Source organism: Henckelia pumila, chromosome 3 (genome assembly GCF_033568475.1).
Source record: "Henckelia pumila isolate YLH828 chromosome 3, ASM3356847v2, whole genome shotgun sequence".
NCBI classification, from domain to species: domain Eukaryota; kingdom Viridiplantae; phylum Streptophyta; class Magnoliopsida; order Lamiales; family Gesneriaceae; genus Henckelia; species Henckelia pumila.
In genome coordinates, this window is record NC_133122.1 from 137,082,852 (window position 1) to 137,102,196 (window position 19,345).

At 39.1% G+C, this 19,345-nt stretch overlaps 2 protein-coding genes across 2 annotated transcripts; both read right to left on the minus strand.

Moving 5' to 3' along the window:
- Positions 1-13,324: 13,324 nt before the first annotated feature.
- Positions 13,325-14,560, minus strand: LOC140889576 (uncharacterized). Its single transcript, XM_073297291.1, has 5 exons — positions 14,432-14,560; positions 14,108-14,359; positions 13,795-14,039; positions 13,506-13,706; positions 13,325-13,415 (listed from the first exon to the last, which is right to left on the minus strand). Exons 1-5 carry the CDS (start codon positions 14,558-14,560, stop codon positions 13,325-13,327), a joined length of 918 nt encoding a protein of 305 aa, XP_073153392.1.
- Positions 14,561-16,891: 2,331 nt separating this feature from the next.
- Positions 16,892-18,940, minus strand: LOC140889577 (uncharacterized). Its single transcript, XM_073297292.1, has one exon. The coding sequence runs from the start codon at positions 18,938-18,940 to the stop codon at positions 16,892-16,894; it is 2,049 nt and encodes a 682-aa protein (XP_073153393.1).
- Positions 18,941-19,345: the final 405 nt, after the last annotated feature.

Here is a 19,345-nt window from a genome sequence, read left to right on the forward strand (position 1 = left end):
TGAATTGCGAGCATTTTCCCGACTTACGTCACTCATAGAGAAGAAAAACGTTTGGTACAATTCTTGATTGCCCCTTGTGATGATTTTGAAGGATTGCATGGAACAATCTTGCATCGTAGCCCTATTACTTCAATTTATTCGGTGGTACATGAATTTCTTACTGAGGAGATTCACTTTAAGTCTCAAGATGATAAAGGAAACTCCTGTACCGTCTACGCCATCTGTTTTTGCCTCACCACAATGGCCTCTGCCTCATAACCAAAATCGGTCCAATTTGAAAGTTTCTACTTGCGAGTGTGCTTATTGCAAAGAAAAGGGACATTGGAAGTCACAATGTCCACTATTGTTTAACAGAGGTAAACCACAACAATAGCAACAGAAACTCCCACCGCAACAACGACCTCAGCAGATGTCCTTGCTGCCTCAGAATGCTTCATGAAAACCTGGTAATCAACCACAACAGTTTCCATATTAACCACCACATTCCAGTAATGCAGTGGCTGCCCCCCCTTTGGATCCGTATATGTTTGAGAAGTTTCAGCAGTTCCTTGCTTCACAGCCCTCTGCCCAGCCATTTTCCATGTAAGTCTCCTCTCATATAAGTTTGTCGTCATCTGCTCCTTCAGATATACCCTCATCTTTGTGGGTCTTGGATTCTGGTGTCTCCCATCACATGTCACCCCATTTGTCCTCTTTTGTATCTTTTTCTCTCAGTTCATCTATATCTGTTGTGACTGCTGATGGTACTGCTATGCCATTAGTAGGTGTTGGTTCAATTTTTAATTATTATTTGTCTCTTACAGATGTTTACAATATTCCTAATCTTGGTTTAATTCTTGTTTCTGTTAGTCAATTATGTGAGTCTGGATACTTCGTCTCCTTTTCTTCCTCCAATTTTTATGTTTAGAACCCACAATCTGAGAGGCTGATTGGGACAGGCCGTAGGCAAGGAGGACTCTATGTCTTGGATTATCTCAAAGTACCAGATGTTGCATCTTCGAGTGTGGATTTATCATCTTTTCGTTTGAGTCAGTCATCTTCTGATTATTATTTGTGGCATTTTGTTTAGGTCATGTTTCAGCATCTCGTTTGCAGTTTTTAGCCTCTACAGGAGTATTAGGACCTTTAAAAATTTATGATATTTTTTATTGTAGTGGTTGTAAACTGGAAATTTTTTTTGCATTACCGTTTAATAAAAGTATTTATTATTCTTCTGCTCCATTTGAACTTATTCATTTTGGTGTGTGAGGACCTTCTCCTGTTTCTACAAAAGGGGGGGAGGGGGGGGGGGGATTTCAAGATACTATGTTTTATTTATTGATGATTTCACTCGTTACTTTTGGGTTTATCTTATGAAACATCGGTCTGATTACCTTAATATTTTTAATAACTTTAGAGCTCTTGTGAAAACTCATCAAACCTCTTGTACGGATACTCCTAAACAGAATGGTGTCGCTGAAAAGAAACATAGACATCTTGTTGAAACAACCCGTTCATTTTTGTTGTCTGTTGGTGTTCTAATGCCTTTTGGGGGGAAACAGTCCTTACCGCTGCTTACGTGATAAATAAAATTCCAACCTCACACAATTCAGGATTGTCACATTTTGAAAAATTATATGGGCATGCTCCTGACTATTCCTCTTTGCATGTATGAGGATTTGGTGGACCGTTATCGCCAGGCTGAGGACAGTATTCGGAGGAACAGGGGACTTTACTCTTCTTCTTCCAGGTCAGCGAGTGCCAGTGCTTTGGGCCCTAGGGGTAAGTCTTTCAAGAAGCCAGGAGGTACTTCTTCTTCTTCCTCTGGATTTGGTGGAGTGCATAACTTTGGCGGTCAGAGGCCAAACCATTGTCGTCAGTGTAGATGCAGACATCCGCCAGGGCAGTGTGGTCGATCGACCAGTGCTTGTTTCCAGTGTGGCCAGGAGGGTCACATAAAGAGGGATTATCCTATGCTGATTGGGGCAGCGAGTGGTTCCGGAGGTTCTCAGGCATCTGTTCAGCCACCTCAGTATCAGCAGCCACCTTTCCAGCAGCAGTTTTCGCAGCAGCGCCAGCAGCCGCAGCAGTCTCAGCGACAGCCTACTCAGACTCCTTCTCGGGGTCATTTTTCTTTGAGGCCACGTGCCCAGGGTCAGTTCTTTGCGGTTAACCAGGAACATGCAGAGGCTGACAATGATCGGATGATTGTAGGTATCTGTAGTTTATGTGGTTTTCCTGCATATGTTTTAATTGATACCGGTGCATCGCATTCTTTCGTTTCAGCACGTTTTGCTAAGAAATATAAGTTGTCATATATTCCTCTAGATGTGTTATTAATGGTTTCTACTCCTATGGGTAGCGAGGTTTTAGCCAAGCGTCTAGTTGTGGGTTGTATTTTGGATTTCGAGGGGCATAAGCTTAGTGCTAACTTGATGGTTCTAGCGATGGAGGATTTCGATTGCATCATTGGGATAGATCTCTTGACTACCTACCGAGCGATAGTGGATTGCTATCAGAGGTTTGTTCAGTTCCGACCGAAGGATGACGAGTCATGGTATTTCTATGGTGAGGGAGCGCGACCCCCGATGCCACTGGTTTCTGCTCTGAAGGCCCGACGTCCTTTAGAGTCTGGCGGGGAAGGCTACCTTATCGACGCCATTGACGCATCCTTGGGAGAGCCAGATATCCAAGAGATACCAGTGGTTCGTGACTTTCCAGATGTATTTTCGGGGGAGATTCCAGGTTTGCCACCAGTGAGGAAGATCAAGTTTGGCATTGAGTTAGTGTTAGGGACTGCACCGATTTCCAGAACTCCTTATCGTTTAGCGCCATCAGAGATGAAAGAGCTGTAGAAGCAATTACAAGATCTTCTTGATAAGAGATATATTTGACCTAGTGTTTCGTTGTGGGGAGCCCCAGTGCTGTTTGTCAAGAAGAAGGATGGTTCAATGCGGTTGTGTATTGATTACCGTCAGTTGAATCAAGCGACAGTGAAGAATAAGTATCCTCTTCCGCGGATAGATGATCTCTTTGATCAGTTACAGGGTACTTCTGTCTATTCGAAGATTGATCTTCGGTCTGGGTATTATCAGTTGCGAGTTCGGCAGGAGGATGTTCCTAAGACAGCATTTCGTACACGGTATGGGCAATATGAGTTTCTAGTGATGCCGTTTGTTCTGACGAATGCTCCAGCTGTTTTTATGGATATGATGAACAGAGTTTTCCGCGATTTTCTGGATAAGTTCGTGGTAGTGTTCATCGATGATATTTTGGTGTATTCTCGCAGCATGGATGAGCATGCCTATCATCTCTATACTGTATTGCAGGTCTTGAGGGAGAGACAGTTGTACACGAAGTTGAGCAAGTGTGATTTTTGGATTGACCGAGTTGTGTTCCTTGGTCATGTCATTTCTCAGGAGGGCATATCTGTTGACCCTAGTAAGACAGAGGCTATTCTAAATTGGTCGCGTCCGACTACAGCTTCTGAGATTCATAGTTTCCTTGGTTTGGCAGGGTACTATCGAAGTTTTGTGGAGAACTTCTCTCAGATAGCTAAGCCTTTGACTCAGTTGACGAAGAAAGATGTTTCTTTCGTGTGGTCTGATGCTTGTGAAGACAGTTTCCGTGAGTTGAGACATCGTTTGACGACAGCTCCAGTTTTTGCTTTGCCGTCTGGATCAGGTGGTTTTGTAGTCTTCACCGATGCTTCTCTCCAGGGTTTGGGGTGCGTGTTGACTCAGAATGGTCATGTGATCGCTTATGCTTCTAGACAGCTGAAGACTCACGAGGAGAACTATCCCGTTCATGATCTAGAGCTTACAACCATTGTCTTTGCCTTGAAGATATGGCATCACTATTTGTACGGAGAACGATTTGAGATCTTCACCGATCATAAGAGTTTAAAATATCTGTTCACTCAAGCTGAGTTGAACATGCGGCAACGTCGTTGGATGGATCTGTTGAAAGATTATGACTGTAAGATTAAGTACCATCTAGTTTCTTCTAACCCCATTGCTGATGCGCTTAGTCGCAAGGTCTATGTGAGTTCCCTTCGTACCAGTTCAGTTTCGAAGGTAGTTGAGGAGTGTTGTTCTTTAGGATTCACATTCCGTCATAAGAAAGAACAGCAAGGGATTCGTGTTTCTTCTGTGCTTGCAGAGCCAGCGTTGTATCGACGAATCCACGAAACTCAGAGTTCTGATCTGAAGGCGCAGAAGTTGGCCCGTTTGGCTGAAGGTGATAATACTTCTGGTTTTCATCTACAAGGAGACGGTCTGTTGTGTCTTTCTGGTCAAGTTGTGGTACCCGAGGATTCTACTTTGAGGAATGAGATCTTATCGCAAGCTCATCGTAGTCGATTCTCTGTACATCCAGGCAGCATGAAGATGTATAAGGATCTTCGCACTTGATTTTGGTGGAAAGGAATGAAGCGCAGTGTTTATCAGTTCGTATCCCGATGCCTTGTGTGTCAGCAGGTCAAGGCAGAGTTTAGACGACCCGGAGGGTTACTTCACAGCTTAGAGATTCCTGAGTGGAAGTGGGAGCATGTGACGATGGACTTTTTCGCCCACTTGCCTATGTCTTCCAGGAATTATGACTCTATTTGGGTTGTCGTGGATCGATTATCGAAGTCAGCGCATTTTCTTCCCTATAACCGCGATTATACCTTTGATAGGATGGCACAATTGAATGTGCGGGAGATTGTTCGATTGCATGGGATTCCGTTGAGCATTTTCAGCGATAGAGATCCGAGATTTACCTCGAGATTTTGGGGTAGTTTCCAGCGAGCCCTTGGTACTAGTTTGAGCCTGAGTACGGCTTATCATCCAGAGAAGGATGGAAAATCCGAGCGTACTATTCGCACTTTAGAGGATATGCTTCGCGCGGCGGTGATGGATTTTAGCCCAGCGTGGTATGATCATTTACCCTTGGTGGAGTTCGCTTATAACAATAGTTTCCATCGCAGCATTGGCATGGCACCATTTGAGGCTCTTTATGGACGCCGCTGTCGTACACCTTTGTTTTGGGACGAGGTTGGCGAGCGTCAGGTTGAGGGTCCTCAGATGATTCAACAGATGACTAATGTAGTAGAGTTGATCCGACGCAGGATTACGGCGGCCCAGGATCGACAAGCTAGCTACGCAAACACTCACCGGAGACCGTTACACTTCGAGGTGGGAGAGCATGTGTTCTTGCGTGTGTCACCTTTTCGGAAGGTGATGAGATTTGGTTGCAAGGGTAAGCTGACACCGAGATTTATTGGTCCTTTTGAGATTCTCGAGAAGGTTGGGGATGTGGCTTATCATTTGGCCTTGCCACCTGATCTTTCGGAGATTCACGATGTGTTCCACGTGTCCTTGTTGAGGCAGTACGTGGCGGACGAGTCGCATATTTTGCATCCGACCGAGGTAAAGGTAGATCGGGATCTATCATATATGGAGAAACCCCTGCGGATTCTAGACAGGAAGGACAAGGTACTTTGTAACAAGCGTATACTGTTGGTGATGGTACAGTGACAGCGCAGAGGTACAGAGGAAGCTACTTGGGAGTTGGAGAGTCGGATGTTAGCCGAGCACCCCGAGTTATTTTGAGATTTTATACTTCCTTGTGTAGAGTTTGTACTTGTTCAATTGTAATAAAGAACATTCGTGTTAAGTTTCGTACTTTTTACCTGACTCTAATTTCGAGAACGAAATTTTTTAAGTGGGGGAGAATGTAGTAACCCGCATCTCGAATTAGCAATTAATGAGTAATTAATCTCATGATCATGTTCTTGATTGTTAATACATGATTAGGGAATTCCTCTTGGACTAACGGACTCCAGAAATAGATCCAGGATACTCGAAATGGTGGGCATGGCTCGGGAGGTTCGGACGCTCCGAACTGGTGTTCGGAGGACCCGAACGTGATCGGAGTCATGATTGGAGGCCCGAGGAGTTCGGACGATCCGAAGAGGGGTTCGGAGGATCCAAACCAGGATCGGAGGCTCCGTCGGTGGAATCGGAGGACCCGAACAGGGTTAGGCTTATGTCATCAATTACGTCAGCAAGGTTACGTCATGGATGACATCACTGATGGGACTTCGGAGGACCCGAAGTTAGGATCGGATGATCCGATCGTGTTCGGACGATCCGAAGTCATGATCGGAGGATCCGAACCAGTTCGGAGGGTCCGAAGCCGAGTTCGGACGGCCCGAACTTCGTCTATAAATAGGGGAGCCGAGGTTCATTTGTGACTCGCTTATTTCCTCTCTTCTCTCTCTATTCCTAAACCTTCTAACTCAGATCTAGGGAAATCTAGGTGTTCTACGGGAAATCCGGAAGTGGCTTAGTGATCTAGACGTCGTCGCGGAGCTGTGGCCTAGTTTTGAGGCTATCTACAGCAAAGGGCTAACGACGAACGTAGGTATAGCTTTGGCATCCTAAAAATATTTAGGAGTATGCATTAGCTTAGTTAAGGCTTTTAGAACTTTATTGTTGATGCATGGATATTTGCATTGTAGTAGCAGTAGACTGGACTATAGGCTTGGAGTATAGGCCAGTGGAGCTAGGTTTGACCAGCAGTGTTAGAGGTACGTAAGTACTGACCGAGATAGCCGGCATGATATATTTGTATGTATGTTGCATGAGTATGTGCTATATGTCTTATCATGTTTTAGCATGTTTTACCGTCTTAGCACATACATGATTTTACGTGTGACTGCATCCGAAGAGATGTGAGTCATTGACAGTCTCCATAGGGAACAGTGATCTCATATTGGACTCGAGTCAGGTATGACAGTTTCCATATGAGACTTGTATCCTATTTTGGATTCGGGTCAGGATGGGGTTGGCTCAGCCCTGATATGGAATATACGAGTACCCCGCGGAGTAGCTCTCTAGCCGGTACTGTATATTCTCGGCGCCATGAGCAAGTGTTTTCACTTGAGTTTTAAATCATATTGTGTGCGCATATTTGTATTTATATCATTGCTTTCGTATTGAGCGTTGTCGCTCACGCCCCTGTGTTTGGGTATCGTGGTGTAACTTGTGGCGGGACAGGTTTGAGGCTGGATGGTCCAAGCGGCTCTCAACAGGATTGATCTTTGGAGAGTGCGAGGTTGTAGAGGGTAGTGATTTGTTTACCCTGAACCTTCGATTTGGTTGTATAATAATATTTATACATGATTGTTATCATCGGTTGTATTCTGCCGATTGAATTTGTTGTATTTTAATTATCTGCTCTTTACGCTTTAAGTTTTAATTGCATGCACTTTTATCGTAACTCTGATTAGTTAGTGGATCCGGGTTGGGTCGCTACAGATAGTCTGATATTACAAAAGTATATGAAACAGTTGAATGTTCTAGCACAAATGTGATCCTCAACGATCAAATATCTAACTTGAATACGTGTGTTTTTGAATTGTCTAGATTATGAGACTTTGAAAAGTCGACTGAAATCTTGATCACAATATTAGCTTTTTGAGTTCCAAGTGTTCGAGAGGCCTTCTCAACTGATATCCATCCTTATTTATAAGAACGATTTGCAATGGTCAAAATTACATACAAATTATCTGTTCCTCACATTAAATTCTGTTGCTTGAGTTGTAAGTCTTAGAGACAATTTCTGATGAATAGTATAACCCCCGCACCAAAGCTGTTCAGAGTCTGTTTTGTTTTTTTGTATCTTAGTCTTCAAAAATGTTCTGCTCTCGTTTAAGTCTTTAGATTAGTTGTATAAAATATACAATAAGCTCAATGTTGAAAGTGTTTATGTCAATTTGCCCGTTTATTACTTGGATAGGGCCTAACACATTGGGCTAACAACTAAAGTGATTGGGCCAAGTTACAAAGTTTGAGCCAAGATAGAAATCAAATCTATCGGGTTATGTTTCTGTAGTGACCCGCACCGTAATCACCTACTAATCAAGAGCTTACGCATTCATTTAACTTAATTAAATAATAATCAGAATTAAACAGCGGAAAACATAACCAGATACAATTCCAAATAAAATAATCTGTAAATACTTAAGTTATACAACCATATTGAGGTAATGTATAAACCCAAATAACATAAATACTGAAAGCTTAGACAGAATCACAAACATCTTCAACTGTTGTCAACCTGCAACCTAAGCTCTCCTGGAACCACCCGCCTCATCCAGTCGCAAACCTGCCTCATGGAATAGGGTGTCCCAAAAACAGTACAAAGACGTGAGCATAAAACTCTCAATACGAAAGTATGAGTATACAATATTGTTGGAACCTAATTTTGGGGGGGGGGGGGAGGGAAATTAGGTTCTATTGGCAACTTTAGCAATTTAGAATAATTTTGTAAAAACGCAAGCAGAAGACTTAAGCAATCAAAAATAAATGCGGAAATTAAATGACGTAAAGTAAATAAAGCAGTAAAAGAGTAGGATATGTTTATGAAAGTTCGACGATAAATCATTTACATCTCTCCTTCTTGGTTAAGATCGATTAACCAAGGTATCACTAGCACTCCTTTTTGGCGTTGGTGGCTCCAAGTAACCGATACAACAATAATATGATTGTCGTGTCTCTTAGCCTTGAGGGCTCCAAGGATAGCCTTACAACTCGAAACAACTTGGCCTTAAGGGATCCAAGGATAGCCGCAACAATACGAACAACTCGAGCTTCACACTCGACTTTACAACTACAATTTTTCAAGCACTTATACAACTCGATATATAAATATATTTGAGGGACTTTGAATTGGGCTTGAATGCTTGAAAAATTGCTTGAATATTGTTGTAGTGACCCATACCGTGATCACCTACTAATCAAAATTTAAGCATGCAATTAAAACATTAAAAAATCTTAATCAGAGTAAAAGCAGAACTTAAAATAAGTCAAATACCAGGTGAGTATAAACTTAGTGGTCAACCCTGCCATCCGGCCTTGGTCACCACCAATCCTCCCTATCCTTAGGGAAACCATCTAAAAGTGCCCCATGGAATAGGGCATCCAGCCAACAGAAAACAACCGGAAGTGAGCCTAACATGCTCAGTACGAGAGTATGAGTATACACTATTATATGTGTATGTATGAACATGAACTGGGTACCAAGACACTCAGGTCAACAACAAGCTCATATACTGGGCCCAGGGTATATAGCACGTTGCGTCGTCGCATCAGGAGGTGGCTCATATACCCAGTGGATAATGGTGATCTGATACTAGTACAAGTGTCCAACCATTATGGTGACCTGACACAAGACTTACGAATCCAACTATCCACAAACTCGTAGGGTAAGCGCCCTACTACAGGATACCTCTAAGGTAAGGCTCAATATTCTCATCTATGCAACATACAGTCATGACATGTTGTACTGATAAAGCATATAAAACATGCAATCACATAAAACATGCAAACACATAATACATGACACTCAATCTGGATATCTCAAATAATACTTTTGTACCTTACTAAGGCAGATCCTAGAAGCTCCCCCTAGGTCCAAGCCTACCATGCAACACTACAATACATAAATACCATGAATTATCTAGCATGCCAAACATTACCCATCATTCTCTAAAATCCTTAATTAAACTATAGCCTACCCCCTATTTACTATAGGAAACTAGAGCCATACTTTTGGCCGTCGTCAGCCCGCTGATGATGCATGCCCCAGAGACTGGGCATAGCCTAGCTATGATCCCTAGATGCCTCGCCAGAGCTCTGCCGTCTGGCTACTACTGCGGACACTGTACACTATAAAAATACTATTTCCTACTTCTCTTAAATAAAGAGTGTTGAAGCCCTTGAAATAAAGGCATAACGGGAGAGAAGAGGAATCGAACGCTTTTAAAATGAGCCATCATCGGCCCTATTTATAGGCCTCGATCGGACGGTCCGATCCCCGGTTCGGATGGTCCGATCTATGCATGGTGTACATGTTGCATTCATGCATCTTCGGACGGTCCGACCCCCTCTTCGGATTGTCCGATCCCACTCGTCCGAAACACTTGTAAATTCCCCCTTGCCAGTTGTTCTGGTGACAAATCGGACGATCCAATCCTCCACATTGGATCGCCCGATCCGGCTATGTGATGTCAGCAATGAAGTCACTTCATACCCGAGATTCAGACATCTGTCATTGGGTGAGTTTGGACCGTCCGATCTCACTTCGACTCCGAACCCAAACGTGCCTCCAAAGGGGTCCGAACCCAGTTCGGATCCTCCAAACTTCTCGAGCCCAATAAGCCTTTTTATGCATTTTTCGGAATTCTGGACCCAATTCCTTGGCCCGTTTGATCTTATTAAAATATCTTTTAATCATATTTTATTAACTCTTAAACGTGATTAGAAACTTAATCTTGTAAAGTGGACCGGATTACTACAATTTCTTTGAGAAGATGAAAGACTTGGATGAATGAATTGTATCTCAAATGGTCTTGGAATTCCTCTATTTATATAGTGTTGCAAGGCAGAGGTCGGAGCGTCCGTTCCGTAGCAATTCAAATTCAAAAATATTTGGCTCCAACACTGTTCGGAGCGTCTGTTCGACGTGTTGTTGGCAACAATTTGTCCGACACATCTTGTCATCATCGCAGCAGATCGGACCTTCTGAAGTCCTCATCTGAGTTTCCAACTTCACTTTGAGCTATCTTGAATTTTCAACTTGATTTCAAATGTTTTTAGTCCGTGAATTTAGTCCATCAACTTGAATTTTCTTACTAAATGTAAAATATGCAATTCTTTCAATTTAAACCATTAGTAACAATTTAACCTAGTTTCGTAATTATCAAAACAAGATAAGTTATCGCATTAAAAAAAATTAATCTCATTTAAGAGATTTGTATGCGTTTAAAGCATAAAAATCTTCCTCTTTTTGATAATAACAAAACTTGTTTAATAAGAGGGATTGATAAAACAGTTGATAAAAGAAATTAAAACTCCCCCTCAATTAAGCGACAAAATTAAAAATTTATTGTTTATTATTTAACCAATTTAATTCTTTTTTTTTTTGCGATGATAAAAAATAATAAACAACACAATGTAAATAGACATTTCATTAATAAACTAAAATTACACAAGATATTTAAATACAACAAATATGACTAAGAGTCATTATCCACGTCACAAAATCGGGACTCTAAATCATTGATCCTAGAGTGCACAAAGCTAAAGGACTCATTCATTTGAGTAGAAAAGTTAGCAATAGACACATTGATGTTTGCAAAATTGCGATCCATATTTTGTTCGAGACGATGAAAATACTCTGTAAACTGATCAGAAGGATTGGATGGAGTTGTAGGAACCTCTAAGTCGAAAAAGGAAGATATCCTATATTAAAAGGCTCGGAAGTCTGAGGGCCAGAGGAAAAAGAAGAAGAAATATCCGGATTAGTATAATCGGTAGGAAATATTTCTATCTAAACTTTCGAGGGATGTTCTGAAAAAGAAATATGAAAATCTAAGACTGGGTGAAACTGAGAAAAAATATGACTCGAATCATGCACCCATCTAGAAAAAAATAGGATTCCATGATAACTCCATTTTAAAGATGGAGGAATAGTCAAAAGTATGAGATGAAGAGATGGGATGCATTTCCAAGTCATAAAAAACAATGTCGAAATGGCTTAAAATACGATTAATAAAACGAGCAAACATAAGAGTTACTCATTTTGTGGATTTAGCAATATTATGCATAACTTGCATAACAAAGCTAGGAAGATTAAAAGGACGAAAGTAAATGATATAGTAAAGAACATATAAATCCAAATACTTGCAAGGGGAGTAGTCCCCACTGAGCGGAACGATGGAAGAAGTGATAAGTTTTTGAATAATTTGAAAATCAGGATAAAGCATTTTGAGAGTTGGTCGATCACCACCAGAAGTAGCTGGACGACAAAAAATAAGAGAAAGTGCCTCATCCCAATCAAAATTGGGATAGTTCGTAGGCCAACACTGACCAAAGAAAATATTTGACCCATTCTTGGGAAGGTTAAACCAGACAGAAAGATCAGTAGAAAAAAATCTATTATGCCGAGCATGAACGATTGTGGCAACATGGATATCGTCGTTGCCCAATTACAGTTCAAGATTGACATAAATCTCATGGATAAGAGAGGAAAAGATAAAATCTGGGGCAGAAGGCTGGAAAAAAGAATCCCAATTTTGAAAATCAATAAAATTCAACAATTTAAGATTTGATTTTTATAAATATTCCCCATTGAAAATTCGACCGGGAAGAATTGGTCGAGAAAGATAATCATGGGGAATAGGCCTAGATATGACGGGTAAGGTAGGATCGTGGGAGACAACTTGGGATTGATTTTGACTAGAACCGACTAGATCCCTACGGCGTTTTGGAGGCATTTTGGAACAGATTTTTTGATTCAAAAGAGAGAAAGAAAGGATTTTCGGTGTGAGAAAAAAATGAAGGGGCTCGGCCTATATTTATACGCGCCAGGGATCGGACTGTCCGATCCGGTTTTGACAGGAATAAAACGAGCGGGATTTTAAAAGTTTGAAATTTGAGCTTGGAGGGAATTGAGATTGGACATTGCGATCCGAATTTTGGCAGGATATTTCAAAAACTTTGGAATGATTTTGGCGGGAAGAAGATCGAACGTTCCGATGTACGATCGGACGTTCCGATCCAAGAGAGGTCCGAATTTGCAGATTTTTGACTCTTTAGCTAATATAAATTTCATTTAGGTCCTAAACAAATAACTCAAATAAAATTTAATCTTATAATATTTAATAAATACAATTAATTTGTATTATACAATATTAAGTTGCTCAAATTTTCTATTAAGCTCCCCATTAATTGACATTAAATTTATTTTTATGTCTAAAAGTGATTACAATTCAATCATGTCAAGTTCACCACGCAAACGACTAAAAGTGTTTTCATCTAGTGGTTTTGTAAAGAGTACTCACCTTTTGAGAACTGTCACATATATTATGTTAATAAAAAATCATATAACAATAACTTTGAAAATTTAAAACAATTTAGTTGTAATTATTTGAGTTAAGAAAGATTACTATTGATCGTAGTGAAACGTTCTCGATATTCTCAATTTCTTGAATAATTTGTCTCATATATCTCATCACATAAAGATCACATTGTTTTGCATCTGGCTGCCGAGAACCCTATGGTAGTAGAGAAAAATTTTTGGTGACAAATTTAGATATTTAAACATAATATATTAAACATAAATTATGCATACCTGTACTACTACCCACATATCATTCTTTCTACCCTTCCTTCCTTTGTTTGAGTTAAATAATCACAAGGCCCTTCAATATACTTGATATATGAGTTTTTGAATGAGTGAAACAAATATTTGATAAAAATAAATAAATATGAACTCACATTTCCACTACATATTTTCAATCATCATCACGAATGCGGTGACTTAAGGAATCCAACACATAAATAACATCCTTGTATGGTTGAATAATGGTGAGAATCCAATGATAGCTACGCAAAAAAAAAACATAATTAGTGCTTATAATTCATATGTGATTATCGAAATAAAGCAACCAAATTGATATTTAAATTTTTACTTACCCGATATTACATGGCGCCAAAACTAGTTGATCAACCGATGCACCACTCATTCTATTTGCTAAAGCACTCGCCCTTTGGTTCAACCTTTCAATCTTACTCTTTTTGTCGTGTGTAGTTTCTCCCATATCCGAGATTCTGTGTGGATTCACAAATTTGAATTTTCCTTCCTTGTTATCTCCCAACATTTTTGTGTAAAGGTACCTTTCATTGTAAATATAATAAAATAAACATGAATGTAAGCAAAAATATGAAGTTGCTGTATTACTTAGCTTAAAACCAAAAAACTTACCATATATAGGCAATTACACAATTTCCTGATATTGGCCCAACATGATACAAACCATCAATGTCCTCACAGTGCAAAAGAATTACACAATCATCATCGAACACCCCACGATCTAAACGCAGTGATATAAATCTTCCTTCACCCAAAGCATGCTTGCTATAACAATACATCATATGTAGTGACATTGGGACAGAAGGTGACACAACATGTTTCTCTTTGGGTGGTGCCAAATCCTTCTTTCGAGGCTTCTATTAATTGTAAATACATACAAGTTAGATAGGTTGAAGAATGAAAAAATTTACAATATCACATATACCTTATCTTGCTCCACTATCAAGTGTTGTGGCCAAGCCACATGGGTTCCAAGAGTATCACCCACTACTTCACATTCATTTGTAATAGGAAATGGCAAAGGCGCTGATTTATCAACTACTACATCAATAGAGACTCGGTAGCAATTCTTTGGTAATGGAACCCCATGAAGCAACTTTTGAGGATCAACACAAATAATTGTACCATAAGCAACAATATTTGTGCTAGATTCCAAAGTTAATGCAATTGATTTACCCTAAAAAAGACAAATAGACATGTCAATAAGTTTTATTACCTCTATTTAATATGACTAAAACTACTTTCATACCTGTAAAGCATCGGCTTTGCTCAAAATCTGCACGTCTTCATAATGATTGTCTTCCATCTTGGCTTGGTTAACTTGATTTTTCACTGAGCAACTACCTTTGTCATCAATTAAAACGTCGTGTGCACCCATGTTATACATCATTTTCTCAAGTCTTTGTAAACGTGCACCTTATTCTGAAATTATTCTATTTGCTTCTATCAACTTCCTTTCATGCTCCTTGATTACATCTGTGGGAACTCCAACGCTCTTCAATGTTCTGCCAGCATTGAAATATAAGGTTGGAGTGACATGACCTCCAATCCCCCTCACACGCCCATCATATTCTTTGGTCTCAAGTGCTTTTGTAAGGATATCCTCTTTTGTCCCTTCAATTCTCAGCACACCATCTCGTTTTTGTTGGATATAATCATCCTGTCATGCAAATTAAAAGAATAATTACTAAAACAATTGTCATTTCAAAAAGCATGCTGATTTTCTGAAATGTGAATTCACTTACAATCTTTTGTACTCTTTGCATCAAATCCTCCCCTTTAAAGTCTCCTGCTTTGTTGGCTCGTCCTTTCTTCCACATAATAGCCCTGTTAATGTCATCATCGTCACATAATTCATCCGCCTACAAGCAAGAAAAATACAATAACATATGTGAATAAATTGTATTGAAAATTTTTGATGGTTTGTAAAGAAATACTTACTATTTCAGACGCAAATCGTGCATATCCCTTGCGTGAAAGCCGATGAGGATATACGTTTTGTTTTCTTCTATATTTTTGTTGCTCACTTAGTTTCTAGTCATTTCAAATATGCGACAAATCAAATTTGAATAATAGTTAAAGAATGACTTTTGGTTGATTATGTACAAATTATAAATAATAAAAAATCTTACAATGAAGTCTCCAGACATACGACTGATGACAAACGCACTCCAATCATCTTTTGGTATACCATGACCAATAGGTGGCTCATACAACTCCTCAGGTTTATCAAGCTTGCCTAAAATAAACGTCTGAGTAAGATGGGCTTTGTATTGACGCCACTTACTGTTTGCTGATCTCAAACAGCCCTTCTTCCACTTTGCGTCAACATTATATAACAACTACAAATAACAAAAGCGAAAATACATTAGAAAGATTTAATAACATAATATTAAATATATAATAGATTTTAATGCATGATAAATTACTTACATTAACCGAATCCCATATCAATTCTTTAACATCTCCTGGAACTTGCTTCCATGTGTTGTAAGAAATCTTGACCTTTTCCCGTGCAACCACGCCAATGTAACTCTGCATTCCAATAGCAGCTTCTCCAACTGGCTGTCCAAGTTTATTGAATGCAACATTCTTTTTAATTCCTTTAACTCTTTGTATTGCAAGACTATCCATTTTTGTGCGACCTCTAGGAGTTCTAGTGGTGTCGGTGTCAGCAGAATCCAACCCAGTGTTACCACACCAACTCTCTCTAGTGGCAGCATATTCTACTTTTTCTTTACCCTTGGCCGTCTTTGCGTCTTCTCTAGTGGCAGCATATTCTACTTTTTCTTTACCCTTTCCCATTTTTGCTTCTTTCACTAATATTTATTGCTTGTAATTGTAGAGGGCAGAACCAACTTCACTTTGTCATATAAACCCCTGCATGGAAGAGTAAATTTAATAACAACATAATTAAAGGTGAACAATATTTCAAATAATAATAAATCATCAAAAACGCCAAAATTAATCCAATTTCGTTTTTTTGGGGTCCAAAATATTATTGGAATGATTCCAAATCCAACCCTTTATGATTGATTTCTGGAAAAAATTTAATCTGATTCTGGAAAAAATTTAATCTGCCATGAGCCTTACGATGAATTCAAATACGTAATTATTGTTGCAGTCTATTGAGAGGTTTCCTCCATTGCTTTGATACCCTACACGTCTAATTATACACTTCTAATTTATTGGAGCAAATAACAAGTCTTTTAGCAAAGTGAGTGATTCTAACAAAAAGTTTTAACAATACTGAAGTTAATAGAATCTATGAGACGAATGGCACAAAACAGATAGATTTAACATCAATATAAGATGAAAAAGTTCAGCACAGAATAACGAACAAAATGTATTTGTAAGCTTTACAGTTCAAACCAGATTTAGTCTATGATTTTTTTGGAGAAAAGGTGGTATAATTGGGTGAATCTGTTGCCCAGAGACGTAAAAGCTTTCTTGTGATAATAATTTCAAGATCTGTCAAAGATTGGCCTACAAATGAACGAGTGTTGTTATTTATTAAAGAATTTCCCTGTTTTTGCACTTGTTTTCTTCCGATTAACTGAAAAGTAAGAGACATCTAAGCTCGAGAAACATCGGTACCGCACTGAAGTAAATATGAATCAAAACCATTATATTCCATCTTCTGATAAGATTCAACAGATCAAAGAATCTGAAGTTTTGATCTAGAAAACAAGAACAAACACATTTGACACTAAAAACCAACAGAATATCTGAGTCTAAAGCAAACTTTTACAGGAATCTCAAGCCTTACCAGGCCACTAAAATAAAAAAAGGGATCATTTTTAACAGGCAAGAAAAAGCACCCAAAAAAAATGGGAGAAAGAAAGAGCAGAAGCCACTCACAAAGCCCAAAAAAAGCAGAAAAAACCTTGAAACAGCAGACGCTAATCAGGAACAGTAATGAGTAACATGTAGGTAATTGCATTCCAGACAAAGAATTCAAAATCTTTCTTTTCTCATCTTTTGTAAGTGTATAACATGCTGCTGGCAGAAAAGATTTCTTCTCCCCCATCACTGGAGCCAAATCTATCCTCAAATTCATTTCAGCAAGGTCTAATCTAGCTGCAATTCCATCCTTTGTTTTTCCCGGAATGTCAAGCAACATACCGAGAAGACTTTCACAGACGTTCTTTTCTATATGCATCACATCAAGAACATGTCTAACATATAGATGTTTCCAATACTCAAGTTCAAAGAAAATTGATTTCTTTTTGAAGGATGATTTTACATCATCCTTTGTGGAGTGAATCTTCTTTCTCATTTTTCCCCAATGACAATGAATTCCATCAACTTTTTTTAACACTTCATCGCCACTCAATGGTTTGGGTGCAGGGTTGAACTCTTGGTCCCCATTAAATGCCTTTCTTTGCCTTCGATAAGGATGATTTGCAGGTAGAAACCTTCTATGGCCTGTGTACGACATTTTTCTGCTATGTTTCAACCTTGTTGAATATGTTTTTTCACCACAAATCGGACATGCGTGATATCCTTTCACAATACATCCTGACATGTTTCCATATGCAGGAAAGTCATTGATGGTCCACAGAAAGACAACTCTAAGCGAGAAGGTTTCTTGTCTATATGCATCATATGCTTCAACACCTGTATCCCATAGGAATTTCAAGTCATCGATTAGAGGTGCTAAGTAAACATCGATATCATTTCCTGGTTCTTTGGGACTAGAAATCAACATTGTGAGCATCATAAATTTTCTCTTCATAAACAACCACGGGGAAAGATTGTAAGTGATCATTAAAACTGGCCAACAACTATATGTAGAACTCATCAAACCATGGGGATTGATCCCGTCAGCTGAAATGGCCAATCTAAGATTTCTTGCATCAGCTGCAAAATTTGGCCACTTGTGATCTACTAATTTCCAAGAAGGTGCATCAGCTGGATGGCGTAAGTATCCATCATGAAGTCTTTTATCAGCATGCCAAGTCATCTCCTTGGAAAACTCTTTATTCCGAAGCATTCGTACAAATCTCGGAATTGGAGGGAAGTACCATAGAACCTTTGCAGGAACTCCTTCCTTTATCGTATCTTTTTGGTTTATCTTCCACCTTGACATCCCACAAGTAGGACAACTGTTAAAATCCTCATACTCCTTCCGATATAAGATGCAATCATTAGGGCAAGCATGGATTTTCTTATAAGTAATCCCTAATGCACACAAGCTTTTCTTTGCATCGTAGAAAGATAAAGGCAATTTGTTGTCATCTGGAAGCATTTCTCCTAACAAATTGAGTAGGTCGGTGCAACTTTTGTCACTCCAACTATATTTGGCTTTCAAGTTGAATAATTTTACAACTGCAGATAACCTTGTAAATTTACTGCATCCAGGATATAAAGGTTTCTCAGCATCTTCAAGTAGATTTTTGAATGTGGTTGGATTCTCAGCATAACTATCAAATGCAGCATGTACCATATCTATTGGTTCCTCGGCGTCAAACTTTGGTTCATCTTCCCTTTCTTGATCACGGTCATTCTTTGAGTTCTTCATCGCAGACCTTTCACCATGCCATATCCAAGTATGATATGTCAAATCTATACCATTAGAATACATGTGTGCCCTTATAGTCTCTACCTTTTTCTTTTTCAGATTACCACATTTTGTACATGGACAAGATATTGCTTCCCGATCTTCGGCATTTTTTATTGCAAATTTCAAGAAAGACTCTACTCTATGCTCATATTCACTTGATAACCGAGACTTTGACATCCATTCTTTGTCCATTCTTTTAGTAAGTAACACTATAGAGAATAAAATATATAATTTTAATATGTATATTTTCAAGCTGATGATAATCAACAGCTTGACAAATCACAACTGGTAAAGTAATGTATATCGAGAAAATTCTCTGTTAAATCCAAGCAAACCATTAACTAATATGCAGTGACCAGCCTCGAAACTTGAACGTAAGAATTTAACTTTGTGGAAATCATTTAACATTATCCATGCTTTGAGAAAACTATGCACAATGCACTTACCAATCAGTGATCACTGAGGATGACTGGACCCTTGAACTACTAAACACATAAGTTAGAGCTAGACTTGTTTTTAAAGCAAGGAAGACACTATAAAAAATTATCTGAATTAATACTTTATGAATAAATAAATAAACCAAAATTTTCCTTCCAG

Coding starts and splice junctions, on each gene's coding strand:
- LOC140889576 (XM_073297291.1), bottom strand. CDS start 14,560: ATGGGTGCACACGACGTTTTAATTGATGACAAAGGTAGTTGCTCAGTG. Junction 14,040..14,107: donor TGATAGTGGAGCAAGATAAG/GTATATGTGATA, acceptor TACAATTAATAG/AAGCCTCGAAAGAAGGATTT. Junction 13,416..13,505: donor TTGGCGCCATGTAATATCGG/GTAAGTAAAAAT, acceptor TTTTTTGCGTAG/CTATCATTGGATTCTCACCA.
- LOC140889577 (XM_073297292.1), bottom strand. CDS start 18,940: ATGGACAAAGAATGGATGTCAAAGTCTCGGTTATCAAGTGAATATGAG.